Source organism: Alligator sinensis, unplaced genomic scaffold (genome assembly GCF_000455745.1).
Source record: "Alligator sinensis unplaced genomic scaffold, ASM45574v1 scaffold43_1, whole genome shotgun sequence".
NCBI classification, from domain to species: Eukaryota; Metazoa; Chordata; order Crocodylia; family Alligatoridae; genus Alligator; species Alligator sinensis.
In genome coordinates, this window is record NW_005842092.1 from 1153508 (window position 1) to 1165146 (window position 11639).

The window sequence follows — 11639 nt, forward strand, 5'->3', positions numbered from 1 at the left end:
CCTGCAGCGTGGGTGCCACAAGTGCACAGGCAGCCTCTGTGTGTGACACATGGCAGACTGGGGAGAGGACAGGCAGCACACCGGCAGATAGGGCAGGGAACAGAAAGCAGAGCAGATAGTTGGGCAGGGAACAGAGAAAGAAGCAGAAAGCAGGCCTGCCGATCAGGCAAGGAGTGTGGGGCTGGGGGCAGAAAACAGAGGGGAAGGGGATTAAATTGGCACTTGGGGACGGTGAGGAGCTAATTTGTAATGTCTGCCAAAAGGTTGGCTCCCACTGTATTAGAACATGGATTTCAAGGTTTTTGTAATAAAATTGCTCGATTATTTGCACATACCGTGAAAGACCAAACATAGGGGTGGTAGAGTTGGAAATAACTGAGCCCTTTGGACTGATCCCAGGGAGCTGGCATAACAGTTGTCAGAGTGGGACCTGCCCCTCACTTAGTGTCATTGGTTTTGTAAAGGAGGCTATTATTTACTGATCTGTTGACTGTAATTGGCCTGACTGTGTTTGGTGTTACAGGAATGAAAACTGCAATGAGAATTACACAACTGACTTCATCTATCAGCTGTATTCTGAGGAAGGAAAAGGTGTGTTTGACTGCAGAAAGAATGTATTGGGTCACATGCAACAAGTAAGTGAGATTAAAAACTATTGATACTAGTCATTGAGTACATGTAAAGGGCCTGCCCAATTCTAGGACTCCCAACAATTTTACCTACATGTGTTTTTACTCCTGAGATGAAATGAATGTAACAAAGAGGGTTTTCCTCCTAATGTTGTTAGCCTCACTTCATTTTCCTTTACGAGGCAATCACAGCAGATTCTTTCTGAATCTCTGTGGTCCTTCTCCCCAAAACTCTTTGCTCTTTTGTTTTCCTACAGTGTCACTTTTTATATACAAATGTCTTTTTATACCCCAAAAAGACTTATTTTAATACCTCTCTCATAGGCTCCCACAGCATCGCAGCACCACTTGAACACTAAGAGAGGTGGGATTTGGGCTGATTTTCCCCACCCCTCACCACACGCGTGCACACACACAAAATGGTTAAGTCTCAGTGTGGGTAAAAACAGATTGTGTTGGGCTCTGACTCCATCAAAACAGGGAGGGTAGGAGGATGGACACAGGTGTTTACACACAGAGCTGAAACAGCAATTACCTGGAATTAGCTCCAGTTGTCCAGTGGAAGAAGTAATACCTCAGATACTTCACAGGTACTTAAAGTGGAGCACTGAATATTTCAGTCTGTAGAACCCCAGGATAAAAGGCTTTGCCCCTAAGGAAATCCAACATCTGTTTTTAGCCTGACAGTTCAACATGTGATTAGAGGTAAAATCCAGCTTGGCCTCATAGGCCTCTTCAACCTTTAGCACACCTGTACCCCGATAAATAATGAAACAGGGTTAGGTGCTTAGACTGCCTGTATGTCAGTGGTGCTTCTGAAAGGTGTTTTGGAGAACAGCTGACTGCATAGGGCTAACCAACAGGAAATGCTAAGCACAGGGTTATGTTTGAACTCCTGCCCCGATCTCCTGAAATGCAAGTGCCTTGGTCAGCACTACAGTCCAGAGTCCTCCTTGGAGGCACCTGAGTAGAGGCGGACTAGTGATTCTGCTCACCTGTTACATGGTGCTTAGTAGATCGAGCCCAGAAAGTGGGAGACTTGAATTCTAGGCCTGATGGGATTGAAGTTCACATCCCCCAGTTGCCAGTCAGTTGCCAGGAATGGCAGTCTGGGCAATGGCAGTCTCCACCCCCTCCTACTGAAGCTGGAATACTTTGCAGCCAGGAAGAGCGCAAACAGGAGGGAGCATGGGCTGTAGCTTAGCCAGTAGGGAGGAGTGCTAGTTCCGCTCCCTGGACCACTTGTGCATTTTATATTAAACTGATGGAAACATTACATTGGTGAAAAAGCAGACATAATCCTGGGAGCAGGAGCAATGCCTCTAGCTGACTGGGTAATGCCTGCCAAGAGCATTGCATTCAGTACAAAGGTTGCAGCCATGATCATTGAGGACACGGACCAGATCAGTGGAGTTTAGGTGCTGCTGTGCCTTGTATCTGGATCACAGCAGAGCTTAGGCAGGAACTAGGCAGCCAGCCTCTGACGCCAGAAGTCTTTGTGTAGGCACCCAGGAATATTGGCAGTCCAAAATGAAGTTAGTTTCTTCTTTTGTGGCTGCTTTAGTGGAGTTATTCTGGATCGCTGTATGCACTTAAGCAACGAGATTCACCTAAGTTCCTCCAGGCATCTACATCTAGCCCTAAGCACTTTTCAGAATTAGGACCAATAGGTCCAAAAGTCCATGTGAAAAATCAAGGTTTCTTTAGAGACCACCACATTGAGAGTCTTGGCATGAAGTTGATGCAGTTGTGTGTGTGACTGTGTGGTGTGTTTTTAAAAGGCAGGGGAGAGGGCAGACAAAAGGGTGACAGGCATAGCAACAGAGGTAGCCTGCGGGGTGGATGACCACCCAAAGCGCCATGGTCAGGAGGGTACCACATGAGCAGCCGGCACTCACAGCAGTGCTCTCCCCCCGCCACACCCAAGGCTGGAGGAGCAGTGCCCAGCCCACTCCCTGCCTCCAGCCACTGCTCAGGAGGAGCCAGACTGGGCACATGTGGGCAGGGTGGTGCCTACTCCGGGTTACCTGCCTTGTTCCTGCACAGCAGCAGTGGCGCCTGCCTGCCCACCTACCTGCCTAGTGCACCATGCTGCTCTGCCTCCCCACTGGACTGCACCCCGTGACCCTGCCCACCAGCCTCTGTCTGCAGCAGCAGTGCTGAGTTGGGGAGAGAAGCGGGCACCAAAATATGGTGGGGAAGCACCAAAAAACAAGTTTGCCCAGGATATCATTTTCCTTAAGGCTGGCTCTGCGCAGCAGTTAAGACCAAACACAGTGGGTGGAACTGAAAGGCATGCATGCAAAGTTAACCCCCAACTGATCTGCAATTGCATTTTGAACTTTGGCAGGGTGGTGCCCCTTCTCCGTTTGACAGAAACTTTGGGACGAAAATTTCTGCAAAAGCCATTCAGTGGATCTCTAAGAAACTTGTGGAAACATACCGGAAAGGTGCACAATACTTCTGGCTATTTTACCATCATGCTCTTTTCTTCTAGTTAACTTGGAACAAGTCAGCATCTCAGTCTGCTGAACTTGTTTGTATTAATTTTGCACAGTCTAACTATGGCAACCAGTTAAGTAATTGTCAGTTATAGTTGTACAGTATAGTTCTTCTATTCTCATTAGCTTAGTTGAGCTTTCTGCAATATTTTCTTAATGCAGGGGTTGGCAACCTATGGCCCACAGACCAGATCCAGCCCAGTCATAGATCTGACCTGCAGACATGAGGCTTTGGTGGTATTCAGTGGCAGGGGACTTCAGCAGCAGTCACATTTCTGTGGGGAGCCACTGTTGTTGGGAAGAGCCGCAGAGGCAGCCGAGTCACTGCCTTCCTGCCTCTGACCCGAGCCAGGTCACTCCAGGACCTAAAAAGGTTGCTGACTGCTGTCTTAATGAGTTTCTAGTTAGCTGGGACCAAAAAAAATATACTAAAGGGACTCAAATACTGCTGACCATGGTTTGTGTGCGATTTTGTTAGTTCAGTCAGATTTTCATATTTATAGGAATTGATGATGTCATAGTTACATGTGTTCTTTTTTGTTTTGCTTCTTGGTGGCTGCATGGAACACAGAAGAAGGTAATATCTCTTCTTTAGGAATTGTTTCATAAGGCACTATTTACCAAGGGAAATCTAATCTAAAATTTGAGTTCATGTGGCATCATTTTGGGAAGTATAATCAGTTAAGTTCATTACGTTTTATTGTTCAATCATCAAACTAATTCATTGAAATGAAGATCTTCCTAACATCATTAAAGTACTAATTCAACCATTACTGTCCATTTTAAACTGAACAGAATTAAGAATCCTCCCAGGAATTTGCTCCTCCATTTGTTTTTAAGAGAAAAGAGCTAATTTGCCCCTGTGGATGTAATAGAGTAGGAAACTAAAACTATTTTTTTCTCCCTTTTAGGAAAAGTATTTGCCAACACCGATGACACTGTTTGTCTGCTGGGAATGCGCCGGCGCAATCTTGTTTTCCAACCTGTGGCTGAGCTTAAGGGTGAAACAGACTTTGTGTAAGTAAAAAAGGCCCTCTGGGGCCTTCCTCTTCCAGCAGCCTTCTCTTCCATCACATCTGGCACAATCTCCTTGTCCCACCTTTAAGATGCTCTACCACATAGCCCTGGCTAAAGTTTTTGATTGCAGCACTTAAGATATTGGATTTGATCATCCATTTTTCCCATAAGCACCTTCAAAGACTCTCCTCCTAAATCTCTCCTCCCAGTCTACTCCTACGGGTGCTTACAAATCTCTCAGCAGTTACTGTTTAGGGCAGTAGTGCTCTTTTTTTTTTTTTTTTTTTTTTTTTTTTTTTTTTTTTTTTTTTTTTTTTTTTTTTTTTTTTTTTTTTTTTTTTTTTTTTTTTTTTTTTTTTTTTTTTTTTTTTTTTTTTTTTTTTTTTTTTTTTTTTTTTTTTTTTTTTTTTTTTTTTTTTTTTTTTTTTTTTTTTTTTTTTTTTTTTTTTTTTTTTTTTTTTTTTTTTTTTTTTTTTTTTTTTTTTTTTTTTTTTTTAACAAGCCAAACTTTAAAATCAGAAATAGCCAAGGGAGGCATAGAAGAGCACTATACAAGGTCTCAAGAGCAGCATCAACATTCAGCCCCTAGGCTCTGGAGTTGCTTGAAAAGTCTGAGCTCGCCAGTATGAGCTCTGGTTGTGGCCACAGTTTTTGTGCAGCTCTGCAGCCCAGGAGCTGAGCACCACCATTGCTGCTGTCTTTTGCCTGGTCCTGAATTCAATGAGGAGGAGGAGAGGCAAAGCAAATGGCAATGACGTTTAGCTTCCTGGCTACACAAAAGCTGTGGCTCCAGCCAGTGTCTTTATTGACGTGTCACAGAGCCAAAAGACTTCATGAAGCTCTGGAGACCAGGAGCTGAGTGCTGCCGTCGCTGCCACTTGTCGTCTTTTTTCCATGCTGCTGAATTCAGCTCAGCAAGGGGGAGCAGGAGACAAATGGCAGCTGTATTCAGTCCCTGAGCTCTAGAGCTGCCTGAAAGCTAACATCTCTAGCAAGTCAGCACAGATAAACCTTGCTCATAACCCTCCTTTCCTTCGTCACTGAATTCACTGACAGGAGTGTTCGCATGCCAGTGACAGACCATTAATACCAGCTTCAGAGGCCACATCTGGCCTGCACCTCTGATCTAAGGTGTTGCAACAGATTATCATTACAACTAAGTTATACGTGCCCACCTGCCTCTCGAGTATTTTCTTCCTTTTTATTCAGTTTGGCTTTTGTCTACTCCATGCTTCTTTCAGTGAGTGGAGGTGTCATACAAAGATACAAGCAGGATTTGGCCATTGATGCACACTTAAATGAATTGTGCTACCTGCAACAGCAGAATTAGAACAGTCAACTTTAATTTAGTGAATTAACTTTAATTCTCTAATTAAGAGAATTTGGGGTAGTTCATACAGAACAGCTTTGACTGCTTTCTTTTCCTCACTTCCTAAACAGGCACAGAATTGCTAAGGAACAATGGTGGCTGAAACTCCGGCCCCTGATGAAAATTCTGGCCAAATACAAGACTAGCTATGACGTCTCCGATTCAGGGCAGCTGGAGCATGTAGCGATGCATAGACCGAAAGAAGCAGAAACTGGGGCCATCTAAAGGAATCCTTTTAGATACAGTTGTAATAGACCTACATTGTGTGTAACAATGCTTTAGAATATATTGGTTACAGCTTTGTTTTGTAACACTTAAATTATTGTATCAGCACTTTATGTGAAATAAGAAATTTAAAATCTCAGATTCCTTGCCCAGTATTTGTCTTAGGTTTGACAGACACCCTAGCATCTAACAAACAAGCATCAGTTACCGAGGCAATCCTTTATCAACAGTAAGTTCAACATAATTCTATGCACTCAGTGTGATAATCTATTCATTTATTGCACTTCATATCCAAGAGTATTCACACTCCAAGTATATGTAGAAGGCTAGCTTTATGTCAAATTACAGGTTATGTTTATGTACCCGAAGTGGAATAAAGTACCCTTGCAAACAAATAGTGTAAGTATTTGTGTGTTCTTTAGTGCAAATTCTACTTCACTGCTAAGATACCCGTGTAGTACTTAGTTTTTAAACCTTAAGCCAGGGGTTCTCAAACGTTGTGATGCCCAAGTACTGGATGGCAGCAGCGGGGGATGGGGAGCTTGTATGCAGCAGCGGCCACTGCCATCTACCACTCAATGCTTCCCCATGCATACCCACTGGGAAGTTTGCAGCCCCCTTTTAAAAGTTGCTCGTGACCCCCCCTGGGGGTGTGAGACCCAGTTTGAGAACCCCTGCCTTTAGCCATGAAATAATATTCTACTTGACCTCATGTTCTACTTCTGTAGGCTGGTAGCTGCTTTCAGCCATTCCTGCCCTGCAGCTTGGTTGTTAGGACAATATTCTGGGAAATATAAGAGGATTTCTAGCACTTGAGGCATGGGGAAGGGAAAGTGCTTAGAGTATGAGTCCTTAAGAACAGCTGCGACTTCTTTTGCAACATCCACACTTCAAAACTATTCATTTTGAACTCCTTTTTCCTCTTCCAGGGGGGTATGGAAAGTTGCATGTTAAAATTACTATTAGGCAACAGCTAAAGCACTTACAGCAGCCATTGCTCTGGGTAGCAGAGGATGGACATACCTGCACAGCTGCCTGTTTCTTCTAGAGACCAGTAACTTTTCTATGAGGCAGGAAGAACCCTGAAATACAGCCAGAGTTGCCTGTGATCCATTATGACATTCCAGTTTTACCATGAGGCTGTGTCACATTAATAATATTTTTTTTTCCCCTATACCATGGTCATGTATCTACTTTTATCACGTTGATTAACCAGATTTACCTCTGGCCAAACTTTACTGAACAGAAGAAAAAACCTTACACAAATGAGTGCTCATCAAAATAGCAGTTTATGAATTAGTTACCTACAGGGGAAGCATGGTTGTGGGGAACTGCTGTTATAGGTAGTAGTCATGTAATATACGGCACAAAACCTGAGCATTTATCCATGTCCTCAAACTACCAAATAGTAGTACAAATAGTCTATTGAACCAACAGCCCTACAATGATGCAAAACTTAAAGTTTCCTATCTTGTTATGCTGTGAAAAATTAATTGTACCAAGAAAGAACTACAAAGGACCAGTTTAATACTTAAAGCTCTTTATATCCAACAGCTGATGTTTAAAAAGACACTGTAACAGGCATGATTTCAAATAAACATGGTTCAAGTTCTACTTTTACAAAAATATTTCATTTATATAGCTTGCACTTGTGCCACTGAGGTTAGTCAATAGGTAGAAACCAAACCATAGATGATCAGGTAGCTTTCACTTTGAAATCCTAGGCAACTGTAAAGCCAAATCTTCCTTCACATAGTTGAATCAAAACTCATGGGTTACTGGAGAAAAGGCAGCCAAATGGCTTGTTGCATGTGGAGCAGAAGTTGTAACAACAACTTGGACCATCACAGGCTTAAAAATAAAAAATTCTAATACTCATTAAGGTCATGTGAATCCGCTTGTTTTGGAGTTGAAGCCAGATGCTCAGCACTAACTCATCGCTTGACCCATGAGGGATCTTTGGCAATGTCTGCGTTTTCTGGGCCCAGGATAGCTAGACCTCGTGTGCTCTTCCCAGCTGCCAGGTATCTGCAAAAGAAAGTTATAGTGTCATTTTATCTACTTTCAACTGCTACATATTAGAAAGTAAAGACCCCATCCATCTACTTTCTGCTCTGTGAAAGTTCTCATTTGTACAGCATCGTCTCAATTACAACAATTGCTTTCCATCATATGTCCTTTCATCAGGTACCTTCCCCATGGCCAAGATTACTAACCAACAGGGAAAAAACCAGCAGGAGAAACGTGCAGTATTGTTGAAAAATTCTAAATGATCAAGCTTTTTGGTTTGTCAGTCTCTTCTGTTCCTCTGTCACATGACAGTTATGGGAATACAGGGAGAAGGTGAAGATCTCAGAAATCAAAGCCCAAACTGTTTCTTAAATGTTCTTGTTCCTAGCCACATCTCGCCAGGCCTGCTTTTAAAGCAGATCCTGTAGTTATGAAAAATGCATCTGTTCACAGACAAATTTAAGGCATTTCTTCCCTCCTTTCCACCCAATTTGATGTCTCTTCGTTTTTCTGTTCAGTACAACATCTAAGTCCTATCTGTTTTGGAGAATGGAATCCATCAAGGGTATGCAACAGGATAGAGGAACCCAGATGGGAAATGCCTATGCTGTAACAACTCTTGGCCACCTCTCAATTCTAGGCTGAAATTCAGAGGTAAACTAGGAAGTTTTGCACCCTGAGTGTCAGCAGGTAGGGCAGTACAAAAGGCCAGGTGGGGCCAGGAGCAACAGCTGCTGCCATTGTTGCACCCCTTTTAAAACAGCCCCCAGGGCTGGTACCTCACTCACCCACCCCTAGTTACACTACTGCTGAAATAATAATTTAATGTAATTTCATGACAAACAAAGGAACTCATGGGATAAATCCTGAACCCAGAACATTTCTAGAAAAGGATCTTGTTCTGCCTTTTAATATGGAGCCATTAGGTATGATGCAAGACAGAAATATCACACTGCTATTACTCATCTTAAGGGAGGAGTTCACACTTCATACATCAGGGAAAGCAAAATCATCTGTTTTCTATACTCACTGAAACCACCTACCCCACTGGGCACAGACTTGAATAGCTAGAATAAGCTCAATCTTAGGCTTATTTACTCACAAGCCCCTTTCCCAAGAAAAAATCATCCCTCCAAAACGCTGGAGTAGAAGCATGCAGACACTGTGCTCTAATGACTGCTATTTCTCTCCAGCCCCTGCAAGCAGAGTCCTCTGTTAACCCTATTCCAGCTGCTGGGAAATTTGCAGTAGCTTGTTCTTGAAGCAGTAATTAAGCTATCTCCGGGCAAGTGAACTGCATGCAGTCTCTAGTATCTTGATGAGGCTTGGGATGTGGAAACAGTACTCTATTATATACAGGAATTTATATAAAGAGCTATTTAGAGTAGAGAACTAACAGTTATGCTCCTGGGTTTGCAAGTGTCTCAGGCCTGGCCTTGCTGTTGTCCTGCCACACGAGGAAGTTCCCATCATTTCACCCAGACTGTTTCCTGGGACGGCACACTCGTTGGATGCTTTGTTTCCAGGCCTTATGTTAAATCATTAAGTCAACCATAACTGAAAAAAAAAATCTTTTTCTCTACATTCAGCCTTCCCAAAACAAGGTGCATGTCTTATTTGGGGGTGTGTATGTGAGAAAATGCGGTAGCTCTAAAAGGATCTGCCTCAAGTGTCATGGGGCCAGGAACATAAAGCAAGGAAGAGCCTGGCTCTGTAATTTTGTGGTTAGACCTTTCAGCTAACAGGGGAAGTCTTGAGCTCCAGGCAGACTCTCAGGATTATTTTTGGTTTTTATCCAGTGTCAAATTCAGTCCAAGGAGCAATGATGAAGCAGCTAAAAAGTGTTGGCTAGGATTCTCTTGAGTCCAAAGAAGGGCAAGAACAGCATGTCTCTCACTTCCTGGCTTCAACAGTCTGGGCTGAGTTCATGCTGCCGCTTCAGTGCCCATAAAGGACTGGGCTCCCTGCGGAGCTCCACTTAGTTTCTGGATCCAAGTGGGGTTTTGGAAGGAGGTAGATGCCTCAGGTCAGACTGGGGCAAAACAGGCATGGACAAGGCAGAACTGCAGGGAACCCCCAGTGCAAAGAGTGAGGTACCTAACAAGTTGAGGCATCTCTAGTGTCAGGAGGCAGCTGAGTGACAGATTTTGGAATCACAATTTTGGGTTTTAGTACCAATATGTTCTGTACTGGATACCTCAGACTTTTTTTTGGCCCTAATTGGAAAATAATGACTCAGGCATAGTGAGGTCATGAAGTGAATACAGAAACAATTACTTTATAGTGGGTTAAAGGCTACCGGAGAGAGATGGCAATGACTTGTCCGGGAGTTTGGTGAGTCAGACTATTCCCAGCAATTGAAGCATTTTCCTCCATCAGATTCTTGCAAGTAAACTTAGTCTGCATTTCTAAAACGAGCACAGACTCACTTGTTTGCCACATCCATCAGGTTTTCACGGCTCACAGCAAAAAGCTGTTCCCTGTGCGTCTGCTTCATCTCATCAGAGATCCCAAACAAGAAGTGATCCATTCCTTAAAATAAAAATATGACTTGGTAAGTGTCAAGTCTTTAGGCATCCCAGGATAAAAGCAGACGTGCACTGGATAAACCAAAGAGGGAGAGGAAGGAAGGAATACATCCTTCAGATAGGTAATGGTCATCACGTACAAGCCGTACATCTTTCTACTTAACAAGTGTCAACACCAAAGTCAGAGAACAGGAATTCTGTTCTGTGGATGACAGTTTGAATTATTTTTCAATTTGAAATGCCACATTGCGACTAACCCCAGATATTTTTTTTTTTTTTGCATAAAATCATTAAAAAAATTCATTTATTTGTATAAATTAAATTTTTGTCTAAAACAAAACAAAAAAAGAGATGCATACTAAGAACGCCAACCCCGACAGGAGTTTATATAAAAAGTTATTTACAGAAGAGAAGTAACAGCATTGCCACTGCCCTGCAAGGTCTAAAGCCCAGCTTTTTGCCATCCTGCTTTTTCTAATGCTCCCAAATGAAATTTTAGCCAAACTGACAGTTTCAGGGAGATATTTCAGTTACAGCAGAACTGTTGTTCCAAAGACAAATCCTTCTGCTGAGGCTTGTGACCAGCTCTAATCAAAGTGCTAAAACAAAGACGTGACTCGTGTTTCTTTTCCTGTGACATACATAATTATGAACACAAACACAGCAATATTTCACCTACACAAAAGTCATTTCACTGAATGATCAAACAGCTTTCAAGCAATCGTGCATAATGTGAAACAATGACCCAAGGAAGGTAACATCAAGTGATCAGCATGTGGTTATGATATGGTATACTGTTACTCAGTTTTTATTCTCCATCCTATCTAGGAGGAGAGAATCGGGGCATTCTGTTCCCTTTAAGCTTCAGCTGATTCAGGAACTGGACGGGACCCTGAGCCATCTCCTCAGTTCTCAGGATACATGCTAAGAACGCCAACCCTGACAGGAGTTTATATAAGAAGTTATATACAGAAGAGAACTCCACTCATCCACACCGCCCTATACCAATCAAGTCATTCTAGTTTAACCTGTCCAAGCCCAGTCACCACAGGAGTGGCAGGCAGCTCAGCACCAGAAGACGAGAAATGCCACCCTCTTACAAGTCATCACTGTGTGGCAAAGCCCTCTGCTCACATTAGGGCATCTAAACTTTGAAAGTAACTAGGCTATTTTCATTGCCTAAGCTTAGAGGCCTCACATTTTAGCTTGAAGCATGAAAAGTAAACTGCAGTTAGCCTTTTCTGCTTTCCAGAGCTAAAGGGTTTAGCACAAGTCAGGCTATTTAAAAACAAAACCTGATTTTTTAACTTTGGGTGTTTGTTTATTTATACACCTCCCTTGATTAGGTTTCAGTTTGGAT

General features: G+C 42.9%; 2 protein-coding genes across 9 annotated transcripts in view; one reads left to right on the forward strand and one right to left on the reverse strand.

Moving 5' to 3' along the window:
- Nucleotides 1-6136, forward strand: part of PFKP (phosphofructokinase, platelet) — an 87380-nt gene extending 81244 nt beyond the window's left edge. For 3 of the 8 annotated variants that reach the window (XM_025204678.1, XM_006024061.3, XM_006024060.3), the window contains 5 exons: nt 524-635; nt 2980-3079; nt 3702-3707; nt 4042-4147; nt 5588-6136. In XM_025204678.1, the coding sequence (XP_025060463.1) occupies nt 524-635; nt 2980-3079; nt 3702-3707; nt 4042-4147; nt 5588-5741 (478 nt within the window). In that variant the 3' untranslated portion in view covers nt 5742-6136. Of the gene's footprint in view, nt 1-523; nt 636-2979; nt 3080-3701; nt 3811-4041; nt 4148-5587 lie in introns of those variants that run through there. The other 5 variants (XM_025204680.1, XM_006024064.3, XM_006024063.3 and 2 more) reach the window with 3 other exon arrangements.
- Nucleotides 6137-7045: 909 nt separating this feature from the next.
- PITRM1 (pitrilysin metallopeptidase 1) overlaps nt 7046-11639 on the reverse strand; it is a 35490-nt gene continuing 30896 nt past the window's right edge. The window contains exons 26-27 of the mRNA XM_006024068.3: nt 10181-10283; nt 7046-7769 (exon numbers count right to left, since the gene is read on the reverse strand). Of these exons, the coding sequence (XP_006024130.2) occupies nt 7676-7769; nt 10181-10283 (197 nt within the window). The 3' untranslated portion in view covers nt 7046-7675. The remainder of the gene's footprint in view (nt 7770-10180; nt 10284-11639) is intronic.